Source organism: Pecten maximus, unplaced genomic scaffold, assembly GCF_902652985.1.
Source record: "Pecten maximus unplaced genomic scaffold, xPecMax1.1, whole genome shotgun sequence".
Classification (NCBI taxonomy): domain Eukaryota; kingdom Metazoa; phylum Mollusca; class Bivalvia; order Pectinida; family Pectinidae; genus Pecten; species Pecten maximus.
In genome coordinates this window covers 182,701-201,242 of record NW_022979503.1, presented here as the reverse complement: position 1 = coordinate 201,242, position 18,542 = coordinate 182,701, and the positions used below count along the sequence as shown (strand labels likewise).

The following is an 18,542-nucleotide window of genomic DNA, read 5'->3' as shown; positions in this document are numbered from 1 at the left end:
CATTTTAATGGTTTAACATAGAAGTACACTAAATTAAGTTGGGTGAGTAAACGAAATAAATAATAATTCTTCACATAAATATGTAAATAAAATATTACCGTATGGTTCATGATATTATGCACGTAAAATATCCAAATATACCAAGCATTCAGTGCAATTTACAAAGAATTTTTCACCGAATATCGCAAACACAAACACACTAACTTAACCGATATGTTAGTTCAGCAAGACTCCAGCAATGTGGTATCTAAAGTCACATTAACTAACAGAACAGCAGCATTCATTTGTTCTAGTAGAAGTTATTAGATACCCTTACGTGAGTACAATATGATAGAGAAAATGTGAGGAAGACTAGTTGCTGTCACTGGCATTTTGGGCGCAAGACGACTTGTATTACAAGTTGTCGGTATGTTACTCGGTGGGTTGTCTGCTGGGTGTCGTAGGTAGTATGCTTAAGTGAAGTAGCACTTAAATATTAGCTTCAGTCCGGTTCTGTCACAAGGAGACATACCGCAGTCTCCCAAAACACAAAAGACTATGTGCTCTACAATTCGAGACATTGTATACTAATTGTGGTTAAGAAACACACAACACACATTTAAAAAAACTCTAAAAAATTTAATATATGTTATACATTAAGATAATAATTTGAATTCAAAGAAATCCGTGCACACAGTGTAAGTATTTAATTGATAAGCAAATACGATTTGTTCAGCGCCAATGGCTAAACATTCTTACATGGACCTTCATTCCCTTGACTGAATATGTTAAATTGTTTGATGTTGCTCACTGATTATGATAATGTACACTTTGTTCTTTATATAGTTACACACTGACAAAAAGCAACGTGTTTCCCTTCGTCCATAAAAGTGTCCACCAGGCGGAGTCCAGCTTTCTGGACAATGGTTTGTAACTGTTCCAGGGTATATTTACAGCTAAGTCCAGCACCTTCGTGGAAGTAAAGTCGTTCTCCCTTTTCCATCACCAAGTCAGTATTCAATCCAGCTGAGGGAATTAATATCATTTAAAATTATTCCAGTAATACTTAAATATTTACCGCTAGTTCAATGCCAGTTTGAAATGATAAATATATAAATATATATCTTAATAATATGATAGTAGTGCTAGTTTACTTTTCATGTCATTGTGTTATATTTTCTTTGTGAATTTTATTATATTTCTGCTATCAAGGTGTGAACAAACGTTAAACATAATTGGCGTATGTGATAAAAGTAGAGCAAATCGTGGAAAGGAAGTCGTCTTCTCCGATTGCGTATTGGCCATGCTAACATTATCTACTTCTTTATGGAGGATCTTAACTTTTGTCATTGCTGTGATCAACCGTTTACTGTGGAGCATGTTTTATTCATGGACGCGCGTGGGACCTTTTATAACGTTACGTCTATGAAATGATTGTTTGATACGATGTCTGCATCATTTGAACTTGACTATTTGCGTGCAATAAAATGTGTTCTGCCAACAGATGTTTTCCCCTGAATGACTAAAATTTTCGGTGAGCCCAAATGATTTATGTTGTAATTTCTTCTGGTAAACTATTATATATATATATAACATAGTAACGCAATTGACGAAGTAAGACAACTTTATGACTCGTGCCCTGACCGGGCCTCAAACTCTACGACACCCAATCGCCTAGCTAGAAATACCCGCAGCTTATAACGCTTCTAAAAAAGAACGTTTCAATGGTGCAGTGATGGTGGGCCCAAAATCTTGACATGATTATAGTGGAAGTCGTCTATTAGATTATATGAATACCTGGATCGCAATTTATTTAACAACTAAGATAGGAAATTGAAATCTTCATCGATACATGAGTTTTTCTGAGCATTAAACACTGAACAGCTTTATTGTTCGACCCCTGATATCATCGATGTTCTTTTGCTTTATCAGTAGTAAACACATTTAAAGATCAGCTTACGTATAGAGTACCGGATGTCCTCCCTAGCCTCCATGTAAGACCTCACGTAACTCATGTTCTCAGGACTTGTGTTATGGACAAAATCTAACTGATAAGTGAACTTGTCAAGGTCGATCTTACTACCGTTCTCCTTGTTCATCCTTGTGACTCCATATTGGTAGAATGTTTGTTTAACACCTGAAGGAATACATCATAAAAGAATGAAGGTAAACAAAAATGGTATTAGTAAAATTGTGCTACGTCTACGACGAATAGAGATTATTTAAGAGTACAGCTAACAATGAAATGCATTAAAACATTTTTAAACAATACATTTAAAAGACAAATATTTGACATATTTCTACCATCATTTGTTTTAAATGTTAAGTTGTCATCTTATTAATTGTTCAAAAACTTCCCAAAACACGCATCTATCTCCAACACTGAAATACAGCCTGAAATGACCACAGCTGTTGATATTACTTTACAAACCAATCGTTCAAAAATGTAATTTCCTGATATTTGTATGGTGTCTGCACTGATTCAACACAATATACCTCATCAGAATAAATTGGTAATGACAACATAATTAGGCATACATCAAACTGACCAAATTTGCATAAAGACATTATACACATTATCTAAATAATTGGCACTATATCGAATGTATAGTTATAGAACATAAAATATCAAAAATACCTGCATCATCACTGTAGGCTTTTATAATAGCATCTCTGTTCTGGGTGATGTCAGCTGTAAAAACCAGTCGACATTTATCTGAAAAAAATTGACAAAACTACTTAATAATCTGAACCTTCCCACTGGCGTTGCATTTACTAAACGAGTCATCGGATAATCACAAAATTCAGTTATCATTAAAACCAGTAAATGTTTCTGGAAGTCTAGAATTTCATTTATGTCAATGGACTCCAAATAAAATCTGTTATGTTTGCTGTGGGCTTTTCAAATCGTCCGTCCGTATCAATTATAACCAGAAATTGTTTCTGAACAATTTGACGGGCTTTTCACACCATTGTCATTTTAACATAAATGACCTTGATGACCTTAACTGAAGGTCACTCATATAAACGAACCTGGTAGCCCATATAAGGTCTCTGGGCCTCTTGGTAATTGAGAAAATGTTGTTTAAAAGTTTTTGGAAATATTTTACCTTTGTGACCTTGAATGAGGGTCAATGATATTTTCGTCAACATATATACTTTGGTGCCCTTTTTCCAAGCTTTCTACAGACGAAATATCATGTCTCTAGGCTAGAGAAGTTTATTTAATGAAAATCGAAAAAATAACACATTTGACCCCTATGACGTTGAATGAAGTTCAAGGTCAATTTCCTTAACATACTTTGTAGCACCTTCTTCCAGTATGCTACAGACTAAATATCAGGTCTCTGGGCCTTGTAGAAATCTATTCAACCGTTAATGAGATATAGCCATAAGGGTAAAAATCGTTAAAAATATTATAATTGACCCCTGTGACCATGAATGAAGGTCGATGTCAATTTTCTTTACATACTTTGTAGCTCCTTCTCCCAGCATGCCACAGACCAAATATCAGGTATCTGGGCCCTTGTAGAATTTGAGAAGTGGTTTGTTTAATGAAAATTGAAAAAATAACACATTCGACCCCTGTGACCTTGAATGAAGGTCAAGGTCAATTTCCTCGACATGCTTTGTAGCCAATTTTTCCAGCATGTTACACACCAATAATCAGGTATCTGGGCCTTGTAGAATTTGAGGAGTATTTTGTTTAATGAAAAAATCGAAAAATAGCATTTCTGCACTTTGACCCCTCCATAAAACCGGAATTTGATGTTTTACATAATAACGTTCAGATAAAAAATTATGTATTTTCCATTCTACACGACATATCCAAAAATTAACGAAATCCATACAGCCGGTAATGAGATATAGCAATCAGGGTCAAAATCGAAAAAATAACCCATTTGACCCCTGTGGCCTTGAATGGTGGTCAAGTTCCTTAACATACTTTGTAGCCCCTTCTCCCAGCGTGCTACAGACCAAATATCAGCTCTCTGGGCCTTGTAGAAATATATTCAACCGTTAATGAGATATAGCAATCAGAGTAAAAAAACGGAAGTGACGTCATAGCGGCCATTTTGTTTTTACAATGAAGATGAAAATCACGCCAAATGTTAGAGGGCACTTTGGGAAACTTCTTCTATCACAATGATACAAAGTGTTATTCAGTCATATTGATGGTATTTCATGTCAAAAATTTTCGCAATGGCGTATCTCCTTTACCGCAAGTGCTATCAAAACACAGAAAGTACCAAAATCATTCGAATAACATACTGCATTGATATTTGAAAGATTAAAAAAAAACAAAAATGAAAAATTAAAAATTTCTAAAAATAGAAAAACTTTGACCCCCAAATAAATTCTACTATAATATACCTTTAGAATATCTGTAACTTAAACGGTTTTTGAGTTATGGATATTTATGATTTCTTAGGTATGGCCTCATGGCGGCCATTTTGAATTTTCTGACTTTCTTAATTTTGTTTGATGACCATCTTCAGACCTTCCCTTAAAACATACCTACATCACTTTAAACATAAGTTATACCATATTTGCTGAAATGCTTTCACAAAATCAAATGCAGAAGAAGAAAAATAATAATAACTAGAAATTGTTGGCTAACAATTTGACGGGCTTTTCTTTGGCTTTTCATTTGACAAACATAAAGAACCGCTTACCTTTATAACCTTGAATGTAGGTCAAAGTCATTTATTTGGACAAACTTGGTAGCTCTTCATCCAAACATGCTACAGGTCAAATATCAAGTCCCTAAGTTCTCTTGGTTATTGAGAAGATGTAGTTTAATTTTTTTAGACTATTTGACCCCTTATTACTTTGAATGTAAGTCAAAGTCATTCGTTTAAACAAACTTGGTAGCCCTTTACCCAGGCATGCGACTATTTGACCCCAAGTGACGTTGAATTTAGGGCAAGGTCATTCATTAGAACAATCTTGGTAGCCCTTTATCCAAGCATGTTACAGGCCAAATATCAAGTCCCTGGGCCTCTTGGTTTTTGAGAAGATGTCGTTTAAAGATTTTTCAATGATTGCGCAATCATGAAAATTTTCAAAATGACGTACCACCTGTACCGGAAGTGCTAAAGAAAAACGGAATGTACCAAAATCACCAGAATGACATACTGCATCGATCAATATAAAAACAAATCAAAAACCGAAAAAGTTGAACATTTAGTGACCTTTGACCCAATAGTGAACTTTTTTTATTTGACCTCTGGCCTGAAAACGTCTGGTTAGTAAAAGTTAGCGCCAGGCATTATCTACAATTCTACCATGTTTGCTATGTAACGCCGGTTTTGATTGGTTTAAAACCATGTATTATTTTCCAATAACCCACGCTCGTGCCAATAATACACGGTCGTGATTCACGGCTGCCACAATTTTAAATATCTAATATTCACCCGTTTCATAAAAGGTTACTATAGCCGAGTGGGCTAATGGGTTAGTCTTTCAATATATTTTTATCACGACGCGAGTTCGAATCCTACGGAGGCCCTTCTTTTTTTTTCTTTTTCTTTTCTTTTTTTTTAATTTTCAAAATCAATGCCATATGATAGATGCTCTTGATCGTAGTACTGTATTGCCTGTATATTTCATCAACAAATAATACAATACTCAAGAAATAAGGTTTTCCGGGGGTTTCTTTGCTGTTTTTCTATTAGAAAGAGGTCGATCTCAGAACTAAACAGTACATGGTAGAATAGAAATAATCAACTTTGACTCGTGTATTGTTGCAGGATATACAACTCGGACTCGGATGTTTTGCAATTTTAATTGCGGCCTTCGTTATTAATTTAATTGCAAAATATCCTCGTCCTCGTTGTATATCCTGCAATAATACACGAATCATCGTTAATTATTTCTTAAATAATAAAATTACAAGACCTCTGTAAGTTCCGGCCTTTCACAAGGAGACTTAACACGAACATACCGCAGCCTTCCAAAACACACATCGCACTCACCTCACGCATGCATGTCGCACGCACAGGAGGCTATCCTTAAATGACCTTAGCTGTTAAAGTTTACCCGGAACGAAAAACGATATTCAAAATCTAAAGTCGCTATGAAAGTCATAGCATTTTTAGTTTCATCCAAAATCTGTTGGCCGAGTGCCAAGATATCGCACATCGAAGTACGCGATTTGCACCTGTCGGTTGACTGCTAATTAGCGTATCGGTCAGTCACGCTGATTTGGAACTTTTCAGTCTATGACGTCACAGGTTTAACGGAGTAAATGAAATGGTGGCAAGCAGTATAGACATGTCTGAATACGATCTGGACATCAGATTTGAGGTTGATGACTTTGGCGAATATTGCTGACAAGAAGTCGAAATCCAACAATATTAGTTTGAGCTTTAAAAAATAAAAAAAAAATAGTGAAATGGACTCATACAGCTCATACATGTTATATACGATCCAATAATCGGTCAATTACCAATAAATGTTTATTAGTTATGTGTTTACCATTTCTTACGCATTACTATAAAGAGGAACACGGCATCAACATTTTCAAAAAATTAAATAATGTGTCATTTTATTCGCAAATTAATATTCAAATAAGCATACCAACAATGCAACAAATCTGCAAGATACATTGGTTTGTGAGACAGGATGATACACACGTACAGTAAACTGATGCATTGCATTCTATACAAAACCTGCTTTTAGTCATGAAGGACATTTAATTCAGAAAGTAATATATTATATATACTGAAACGAAAAAGAAACGCAACTTCAAATTGTAGGTTTAATAAAATAATACTTGTGAGCATTATGTTTAAATTTCATATGTAATAGTTAATATTGAATATTGATGTAACATCCTTTAAATGTTTAGAGATTTTTAAGAACAGGTCACTTTGCTAGAAGGTCATGATTGGTAGTACCCTACGTGAATCCAAGTTGAAATGGCAGCAGTTTTGAAACCGTGCCCTAATATCGTGTGTGTCCTCCTCGAACAGTTATCACATCTCTAATTCTTTGTTGCATTGAGTTCATCAGGGCATTGACTTTCCGTATTGGAATGTTATTCCATTCTTGGACGAGTGCATTTGCTAACTGAGGGAGGGTATTTGGGGGGTTACGACGATTTCGAATTCTTCTGTCTAATTCATCCCACAAATGCTCGATTGGGGACAGGTCGGGGCTATATGGAGGCCAATCTATAGGAACAATGTTCTGTGTCGCAAGAAAGTCTCTACAGACTCTTGCAACGTGTGGTCTCGCGTTATCTTGCTGAAAGGTTAGATGATGCTGCCTAACAAACGGCACAACATGGGGCCTAAGGATCTCATCCCGATAGCGTACGGCCGTTAAATTCCCATTGACTATCACCAAAGGCGTCTTCAAACCATGGGAGATTCCCGCCCAAACCATAACTGATCCACCCCCAAATCGGTCGTGTTCCAAAACACAGGCGTCAGCAAAACGTTCGCCTCGACGCCGGTACACACGTTGACGGCCATCTGCTCGAAATAACGTGAATCGAGATTCATCGGTGAAGAGCATAGACCTCCAACGTCTCATAGGAAAACGTCTGGGCATATGTGCCGTTGCCCATTGCATACGACGTGCTCGACGTTGCGGTGTTAGTGGTAAACCAACGTACTGTCGCCTTGCACGCAAATTAGCCTCACGCAGTCTGTTGATCACTGTTTGGGGATGAATTCGACGGTTATGATTACCAATCGTATTCCTTGCCGTTTCAGCGGCCGTTAATCTCCTGTTACGCAGGTGTGCCAACCTAAGAACCCGGTCTTGACGTCGCGACGTTACGCGTGGACGTCCTGATCTCGGCTGGTCATCGACTCTTCCTGTTGCGTTAAGACGTGAAACTAATCGACTAATAGTCGATTTGTGAACTCTGAATTGTCGAGCGACGTGAAGTTGCGTGTTCCCTGCCAGAAGCATCGCTATAGCACGTCCTCTATCAACCTTTGATAACCGTGGCATAATTGTAAAAGGAATTATTGTTTGCAAAAGTATTGGCGATGATGTGGCTCAATGTTAGTGATGAATTGATACTGGTTTGAATGAAAAAAGAACGCATATGTTTGTACAGGCACGGTTTTTGATGTTTTTACCGCGCCGGAAGTGCATAGGTCTCTAGTCACACTTGGGTGATTTTGAAGATTGGTATGGGTGTTAGGCAGGGTGCATGTTTATTTCCGCGATTTTTATACAGATATGTATATTTAATACAAAATTAATCACAATTTTCCATGTTGCGTTTCTTTTTCGTTTCAGTATAGATTCATCATGTTGGAGCCTACAACGTACTTCTACATATACATATTTTATCCCTTATTTTATGTCAAGGTCTCAGGGATTACCGACGATTAAATGCTTCAATGAGAAAGATATAGTTTATATACGAACGTTGTCAGTGAAATTATATAAAATTGATAGTTTACGTACAGGTACATATCATAGGTATTATTAAAACCATAATTTTAGCTCCGTTTTTTATGATAAAAACATACAGTTTAGTTCTTATCATACTTTATACCAAAACTTATTAAACTCGCAATGATTAAAGTGTATCATTTTTTAAATTTTATTTCATTTTTTCCAATTCTTTTTTAATTGTAATTATCGTGAAGTGATTGAGATCCTTGTGATTTTACCTTCCATTCTTGTGTCGCAAGTCATGTCTTCTCTTAAAAGGGGATTTAAGAAATATACGGAGAAGTACGAATTCTCAAGTTTGAGTGGGTAAGTATACCGCTTAACAATTACCAGGTGTGAAATTACGGTCCACAAGCTCGTCACAAAATTTTTTTTTTTTTTTTTTTTTTTGCATTTATTTCACATAATGTATGAATTGCATTTTAAACTTCTATTACTAGAAGTATTATAACCGAAATTAATATTGGTATGCAACAAACCATGCCTTATAATAAAGACTATATGATGTAAAGGTCGTTGCATGTTATAAACGGCCCGTTATTCAAATGTTATACATGTTTCAACGACCCGTTATAATAGAAAATTAGTAAGATGATACACGTTGTATTTGGCTCGTAATAATAGAAAATTAGTAAGCTGTTACATGTTATTTATGGCCCGTTATAATGGAAACTTTTATGTCCCTGGTTTCGGTAGCACTTGTCATTAACTAATTCACAAATATAACTCAAACAGGTTATTCAGCCCTTACATTATTAGTGTCTAATTCGCATTAATTGCAGGCACGTGTTCACGTTTGTTTCTCTATATTTCCTATTTGGCGGAAGACTTTGGGTTCTGTCCCCTAGCCGAGACATACCAGTCTTTTAAAATGGTAGTTGCTACTCCTGCTTAGCGCTCAGCATATTTGGAGTGGGACGACTGGTTTGCCCGTTGTCAGTATAATGTGACCGGGTGGGGTGTGCTGCTGGATGTCTTCGGCAGTATGCTTCAGTGAGGTAGCACTTTAAATCGGCAAAAGTTCCGGCCTATCACAAGGAGATTTAACACGAACATACCGCAGCCTCCCAAAACACACATACGCACTCACCACACACATGCATGTCGCACGCACGGGAGGCCGTCCTTAAATGACCTTAGCTGTTAATAGGACGTTAAACTAAATAAACCAAACCAAACCAAATCCTATTTGGCGGTTCTGATCCGTTAAACCTGTGACGTCAAAGGTCAGAGGTCACCGAAACGAGATCAACGGCTATGAGCTTCAGGTGTGTTTTCGGGAAAAATCGCAATTACTCTAAAACTAAAGTCGCTATGAAAGTCGGATTTTCAGCATTTTTAGTTATCACTTTAATAGGACGTGAAACAAAATAAACCAAACCAAACCAAATTATGAGTTACAGCCATTGTGAACTTTTCAATACATGACGTCATGGCAGCCATATTGGATTTCGGACCGACCCCATGAAATCAAAACTTGGTCAGTACAATCTCATAGTCATTTTGTCAAAGCTTGTGCTGAATCCCACTGGTTGAATTTGTGAAGAAACTTAAAATGTGAATTGTCTTTATACAAAAAAAAGAACAAAAGAAATATTCAAAATGGAGTACCGCGTTAACGGTAAAAGTTACCAAAAAACTAAAGACATCAAAACCATCAGAATAGTATACTGCATCGTTGTGAGAAAGAATTTTTCAAAAATCTTGAAAAATGAAAATTTTCTAAAAATAGACGAACTTGACCACTTAGCGAGCTTTTTAATTAGGCATATTTTGTATTAACATGGCATGGGGGAAAGCTAGCCCCTAAAATGAACCCTGTAGATTCATCAGTTTTCGAGTTATGGCCATTTTAAACTTTTTAGGTATGACGTTATGGCGGCCATTTTGAATTTTCTGACCTACTTAATTTTGTTTCATGACCATCTTCAGACCTTCCCATAAAACATACCTACATAACTTTAAACATAACTTTTACAATATTTGCACAACTGCTTTCACAAAACCGAATGCAGAAGAAGAAGAAGAAGAATATTAATAAACATAACAGAAACAATAGGTCTTTTCACCACTTTTCGTGAAAAGCCCTAATAATAAACATAACAGAAACAATAGGTCTTTTCACCAATTGGTTGAAAAGCTCTAATTATTATCATTTTTGAACTCTAACCGAACACTAAAAAGGTCAATAGGCCATTTTTGATTTCACAGTTGAAGTTTGTTTTCGCTATTTCTCGAGAAGACATGTTAGAATTTTTCTCAGCCTTCACAGGTAAGTTCTCCTTGTTTTATAATATTGCATAATCTATGAAGTCACAAGGTCACCTTGTGGCCGTTTCAAATCGTCGGATGATTATGATCGAAAGTTTTTAAACTTCAACTGTGGTTTTTTTGACAGAAAGAATTGTTTGATGGGGCTGATCAGCTATTAGTGTTCCTCAGTTCCCATAACCTATGTATTTTTTTCAGTATAATGTGATCGGATTTAGTGTCTTCGGCAGTATGCATAAGTGAAGTAGCACTATAAATAGCCAAAAGTTCCGGACTATCACAAGGAGATTTAACACGATCATACCGCAGCCTCTCAAATACACATATACGTACTCACCACACGCATATATATCGCACGCACGGGGTGCCGTCCTTTAATTACCTTAGCTGTTGATAGGACGTTAAATAAATAAAACCAAACCAAATCGATATTTTTCACGGAAATCGTCTAATGAATGCAATATGAAAAAAAAGTAACAATAACCATACCTGTCATTATGGTGGAGATCATCCTGAGTGTGTTGATCTGGTCATCATAAGATAAGTTAATCATACTGCCAATCCATAGGATCAGTTTAGCACCTTTGACCCGTCTGTAAGATATAAAAATATCTACTTTATCGTGTTCTCGCTTTGCCAGCATTTGAGGGTTTGGGGAAAAATAACGATACTTCAATTTCTGTCTATACTGTACCGCAGCCTGTTTTTATTTCTCCCCCTCTCTAAGATACAGAGTCTGATTCCGGACTATCCGGAATCATGTGTATACTAATAAACAAATCAAATATTTATTTTCCGGAATTCTAAATTATATGGTCATATACAGCACACTACATCAGAACGATACCGTAGCTCTAACTCATAAACAAGAGCAAAAAATCAACAAAACAAAAAGAGAATAAGACCAGGTGTTCCGAACGTTGAACGTCTTCTGTGTAATCAATGACATCCGCCATACATATATAGGTCAATCCGGGCTAATAGGATACGACACAGTCGGGAAATAATGAACTGATCGTCATGATAATTGATTTTGTGTGCCTCTATTTGCTTTGTTGCTGCCCTGCAGGTAGGGCGTAAGAATTGTACCTGCTGCCCCATTGCATGATCGTAAGAGGCGACTGAATGTGGGATCTTATCATTTCTCTTCTTTCTGAACAACTTTCTTCTTCCTAATATCTCCCTTGACAATGCCTCACTATTGGTCTTCAGTTGAGCGTTCGCACCTGTGAGGAAGGCTTTGGGTTCTGTCTCCTGGTCGAGATATACCAGAGTCATTAAAAATGGTAGTTGCTACTCCTGCTTAGCGCTCAGCATATTAGGAGTGGGACGAATGGTTCGCCCGTTGTCAGTATAATGTAACCGGGTTTGGTGTCCTGCTGGGTGTCTTCGGTAGTATGCTTCAGTGAGATAGCACTATAAATCGGCAAAAGATCCGGCCTATCACAAAGAGACTTAACACGAACATACAGCAGCCTCCCAAAACACAAACGCACTCGCCACACGCATGCATGCCGTCCTTAAATGACCTTAGCTGTTAAAAGGACGTTAAACAAAATAAACCAAACCAAGCCAAAGCTTTGTTTCAAAATATTACTTGTCTTTCCATGCTAATTTTCTCGATATGTAGACTTTTTCCAAAAACGATTATTTCAAAATTATCTGTTAATACTTCTTCAGTTAAGATCTGCAAGTAAGAATATCATTTTGGCGGCATTTTAATTTGACAGAAAGTCCTTGTAGCTAAGAAGCGTCTAAATTTTGGATCTTTTTTGTATGTGTCGCCTGCAAAGCAAGGCGGACACTTAATGATCACTTAATCCGTCATCATGGGTCGTAATCGTCAGTCAAACCAGTTTTCCAAATTTATTTCCCTGAAGGTTTGCACATCAGTTAATAACTTAATGTGGCATTGTCATAATGAGTTTCAGCTCGAGTTTGAATCCGTTTTTGCTGGATTGATGACAATTCTGTTAATTACCTGTTTGTATGGACTTTTGCGCTTGCTAAGTCATTTTGGTAACTTGGTATGTGGCTTTACCATATTAGATGACAGACTGAGTTTGAACCATATGTCAAAGTTCGAGTTTTTGCTGCAGCTATGGTCCTTTACGCAAGTTTTTTTTTTCTTGTCACATCAAATGTTATGTGTCTTATCCATAATGGATTACAGATCAAGTCTGAACCCTGTATTTATCTATTTTGCTGGATCTATGGCTTTTTGCACAAACTAAATTCCCAAATAAGATGTAGCATTGACGTTAAACTCCATCTACCCGCAACAAAAAGCATGATGTTTTTCATATGGTGACCATGAAATTTCCAAATGACAAAGATGATATACATATATGTATGTATGTTGTTACATTTTCTGTTTAATATAGTGAGTGAAAGCTCTCCTCGATGACAACGGTATAACGCGAAATGCAAATGGTATCTTTTATGAAATAAACATTATAATTATTTTATTTTGACGACTTACTTCAGTTGTTCTATTCCTTGCACATAATCAGCAGCTATAGGTCGGACTACAAGTGATTCACCATACTCCTCTGTCAATTTTGTTGCTGCTTTCAACAGAAACTCTGCCAAAAATAGACAAAAGCACCGTAAGCGAATGCATAATACCCAGCTTACAATATCTATTGAACGGGAATGTGAACTGTATGACAAATTCAGCATCTACCATTTATATAATCAGACCCTTGAAAAGACATCGCAAGAATATTTTTGGACTTGGTAATAATCGTCAAACAAAAGTCCAAAATGGGTGAAAAAATGACAAATTGTTACCATATAGTCCTATTAAAACTATTTTTCAACGCAAAGAAATAGGAGAATAAGACGTGATCCGACTTACCACGAAAACAAAATTGCACAAAAACTTTTAACCGGAAAGCCGGAGCACGGGAGGCCGTCCTTAATGACCTTAGCTGTTAATAGGACGTTAAACAAAATAAACCAAACCAAACCAAACATAGACACATAGAATAAAAGGTAACAAAACAATCAAATTCATAACCAACACCATTTTGCAATTTGCACCAGTCTCTAAATTCCAGTGTCCGAATTTAAATATTGTCCTTTCTCTTGATTTTAAACAAGTTTATTCTTCCAACACAGGGCGTAGGTGGTACCAGGGGAGACTCGTTTTTTAGCTCGCCTAGTCCAAAAGACCGGTAGGCATTCGCGATGGTATAGCGTTCGTCGAGGGTTGATATTTATGCTGCTGTTAACACTGTCGTAATAGCAACCTCCAGTTTGGACAGATGATCGATACGTCTAGGCCTCTACAGTGAAATATCCAGGGCGCGGGATCGTTAAAATCCCCCAAAATTTACGTTTTGCCCCCACTTGCAGAAAATAAGTGGGGGCCAATTCACGAAAAAACACTAGTGTGACCCGCATATGTATCAACATAACGCGGGTACAAGATGTGTTTAATAAATTTTTTTAACATGTTTCTATCAATCAAACGAAATTATAGCAAGTACAATACCGTTTTGATGTCGTCTTTACAACAAACATGATTTAGGTGGAAGTCGTAATTAGAGTTACTCCCCTTGAGTCGCAAGAACGCTTAAAAATATGACGAAAATACAAGCGCTTATGTGACCTTTAACAACCTTAACATGGCGAAAGCCACCTCCACACATAAAAAAAAATATAACGTTTCTTTAGAATCATCATGATCATGATGTAGAGAGTATGCCTGATAAAAACACCGAACATTATAAAGACACAGCAGCGGACACAACAAGAAAAGATACGAATAAGGAACATTCTGCAAAACAAAACAAAAAAAACAACGAAAACATGATTTCCATGTAAATCTAGTTTGATGTTCATTATACATTAACATCAATTTTAGTTTGATCATTTTCCGAATGAAAAAAATCTGTTAGCATATGATATTCAGTCTTTCTTTTAAAAGTTCTGCATATAAAGAAACTGTTATTGCCAAGTTTTATTGTACCAAATAAATTGTTTTCAGCAGCTATGAATAGCAATTATTTAAAGGAAATGATGCAATAAGTCATTCTTAAAATGTAATAGTACTTTAAAAACAGATCCAATTTTATAGTCATGATCAAGAGCCCCCATCTTTTTCAATTTGATGGGGGCATACCCTCAGTTACACAATTTTCTGTATCCATCACTGCCTCTAATATAACTTACCTCCTGAAATGTCCAGTGGGTAAAATGTAAGTGTTTTGTGTCTTTTTAACAGCTCGTCTATAACAAACCGCGTTTTGGAGCAGTCTCCGCTGCCTAAGTCAACTAAGGTCAGGTCATAGGAAACCTCCGGAATGATATCCTACAACATCAAAAATATTACAATTATTTTCTCTTTCCAATAAGAATAAGCATACATATAGAAGTGGGGCGTAAGCACAAGCATTATGGCCACTGTTAAGGAATGCAACACATATAGGAAATAAACCAATAATAAATAGTGTGCTAAACACACATACACGTTACGTACCTGTACGCTTTGTTCTAGAAACGATATCTGACTTCGTGTTAAATAGTAATCCTTATTAATCTCGCCACTTTCTTGCTGAAGTCTCGATCCGACGTCATCGTAGTTATACCAGCAAGGAATATACTTTGGGCTTGACGCCAGCCCTGTCACTAATGTCCTCTTTAGGTCGTCCGCCATCGTTTTACTGCTAAAAAAAGTTTTGAAAATAAATTTGAAGTTGAATTTCGAATACATCTGTAAAGTAGAATTATATCCAGATTCCCTACATCCTGGCAAGTGCTTTGAATGTAAATGCCAGCTGTAAAATGAAATCTTTGTCGAGAATGGGACCATGGAGCATATTTAAACGAATACATCTTACAGTAAGGACCGTAGCTTTTAATACTTCTACCCCCCACACCGCGATTTATGGTGACGAGTGTACATGGAGAAATAATCACCGTGTTTCCTAGTGATAGACCAATTATGCCAATCAATCACCGGAGTTAAATCATCAAAGATCGCGGTGACCAAGCGTGCCGCGGTGAACCTCCGCGATCGAGACACTGAGGATCACAGAGAATCACAGTGGATCAGCAGGACTATCGGTGCTTACTCATGCGATAAAATTTGCCTGTAATATGGATCGAAATGGAGTAGGCTAACTACATGTATATAACTGATACCTATCAACGCTATGATAGATGTGACCAGGGACGTACGGTATAACGTAATTGAAACTTTACATTTACCATTGGTTTTAATTGTTTCCAGCTCTTATAAATGCCGTAGAATTAAACATCAGTTTTACTTAGCTTGAAAATATGTGATATTTTATTTTATTTTGTCACTATAGTCGTAGTCTAGAGGGGACATAGATAATGTGTAATATATTTAGATATAAAGAACTGTAAAGATTCCGCTGTGTGTCGCTGACCGGTAAAAGACAGTAGATTTGATGGAAGTTATGTCTTGTGTAGTAGATGTAAGAATCACGGATTGATGAACATTTCGAACAACTTTCATCCAAGTAAGGATATAATTTGCATGTCTGCTGTAGGGCCAGAACGCACTACTCTATGAAAACATGGAATTTTCCGTCACCGTTTGGTGTCGCTAAGATGTAAGGCGTAAATACAGTAAAACCGATGTGAAATCACACGTATCTTACCAATATGGATAAATGAGATATGTATTTACCCCCAGAACACCCATTTAGTCCCACCTAGAGGTTTTATTCCGTCAGTATAGACCCTTGCTTTACGCTAGTCAAAATTTCACGCTGTTGACCTGCCATTTTGTAAGTGACAGTACGACTAACAACCCGAATCGGAACGCAATGGACCGAAAATACCACATATAATTTATTGTCTTTTTCTTCTAACGTAGTTTAAATCAAGAAAACTAAGCTTATTATTTCACAAAACCTGTTATATTAAATTCAAAAATTCATAATTTCTTAATTATAAGCGGTAAAATCTATAGAAATAAAAGTTGTAGCATCGCACATGGATTAGGTAATTAGGCCGACCGCGACCTACAATGTATAGTTAGCAACATGGCGTCGAATCCAGAATGAAATATTGACTAGCGTAAAGCGAGGGTCTATAAGGACTGAATTAAACACCTAGATGGGACTAAATGGGTATACTGGGGTAAATAAATATCTCATTTATCCATATATGTAAGTGTTATGTCATTCCCGATTTTATTGTATTAGGACCAAAATCTTAGCGACATGCCACATGTCAGCTGTCGGAGAATTCCACGTTTTCATATCGTAGTGTGCCAGAGGAGGCCAATAGAAACTCTGGCTAATTCCACATATGAAACTGATCAAAAGTGGGAATAACACTTATTATGTGTAATGATACTGGTTGCATAGTCAAAAACCTGCAATATATCGTATCTTAGGGCATCCATATAATATGGGTGTTAAATGTACCGGCTGTTTCATGTCTTCACATTAATATCATGTCACTGAGTATTTTTTTTTTTTTACTCTGGCCTATTTTATGGTTACTGTTTCTATCAAAAATGTGATTTCAATGATTTTTATAAAATCATAATACTTGTACATTTTATTACGTAGCGTCTTATAGAATACAACACGTTTTCATTTTGTGATGAATCAACATGATAGCCGTCATTGGTGGTTAGTATCCATCTTGGCTGTCTGTCAATCAAACGCAATAGAAATGGATACCTGGCCGTACACGAATTTCATCGGTTGGATTGACAAGTCACCTTATACAAAGCAGATGACACTGAAGTTCGTCACACCTCAGTGAGCATTGTTGCTGTCAATCAAACGCCGCGGAAAGGCTTTGCGCGTATTTCATTGGTTGATCAGAATGATTGACAAGTCATTCTCCGTGCACAGGTAAGATTTACAAGACAGTTACGAAATGTCTTGTTATTACTATGTATCAATCTTTTACAGATAAATATATTTGCAAATAAATGATAACTATTCTTTTAAAGTTTTGCTATCAGAAAGTTAGTTTTATCACGTTTATGACCATAACGAGTTAAATACATGTATATCAATCCATAATTTTACCATCGATCATTGGAATTGTGGAAGTTATTTAATTCATGTTACGGTGTTAGTCTTGTTGAGTACGGCAATAAGATGCATGTTAAAAGCACACGATTTGTAAATGATCTCCATTTCGATAGTGATACTTCACGTATACGAAAGTCAGTACATGGTATTACATCCACAGTTTCTTTGGTATTTTTGATAATAAACATTATATTTATTTAACATTATTTAAGAAGACAGTACGGTGCTTTTTAGAAGATAAAAAAACATATTTGCTGATTTGTTCATGTGATAACAATAAAATTTCAACGTCTTTTTTTCTGAAGCGTGTGATTTAAATATTAAGCTGTTAAAGCATTTCTCTATTTTATAATCCATGTGACACAATCAAGTGTTTTTTCCAAAGACTATATTGCTAGAGATCATATATATTTATGAATATATATGAATTATATAAATTGTATTTGACATGTATTTTGAAAGTTCATTGCATTATCTAAAAACATCTTCTAATAAAATATCTAACATAAAATGTGTTTGTTTTTAGTCATACATGTATATAAAACTTTAGTCATTTCAGTATGTATCACAAGTGGTACATGTACAAAGTTAAAGTTCTTGGTGTTCAAATGCTGACGTGGTGAAACTCCGTGTTAAAGTGTACCAAGAACAAAAAAAAAACGATATTCAAACATGGTATTTTTTTGTAAAAACCAAAGAATGATGTCGCGAACCACATCAAAATCGGTTGGCCGAGTGCCGAAATAAAATCTATGCATTATATTCTATACAAAACACGCTTCAAGTCATGGAGAACACTTAATTCAGAAAGTAATATATTATAATCATCATGAT

General features: G+C 36.2%; 1 protein-coding gene across 1 annotated transcript in view; it reads right to left on the bottom strand.

Moving 5' to 3' along the window:
• Positions 1-597: 597 nt before the first annotated feature.
• Positions 598-18,542, bottom strand: part of LOC117318758 (histidine N-alpha-methyltransferase-like) — a 38,165-nt gene continuing 20,220 nt past the window's right edge. The window contains exons 2-8 of the mRNA XM_033873708.1: positions 15,161-15,347; positions 14,854-14,992; positions 13,157-13,259; positions 11,164-11,267; positions 2,618-2,695; positions 1,940-2,116; positions 598-1,005 (exon numbers count right to left, since the gene is read on the bottom strand). Of these exons, the coding sequence (XP_033729599.1) occupies positions 818-1,005; positions 1,940-2,116; positions 2,618-2,695; positions 11,164-11,267; positions 13,157-13,259; positions 14,854-14,992; positions 15,161-15,337 (966 nt within the window). The 5' untranslated portion in view covers positions 15,338-15,347 and the 3' untranslated portion in view covers positions 598-817. The remainder of the gene's footprint in view (positions 1,006-1,939; positions 2,117-2,617; positions 2,696-11,163; positions 11,268-13,156; positions 13,260-14,853; positions 14,993-15,160; positions 15,348-18,542) is intronic.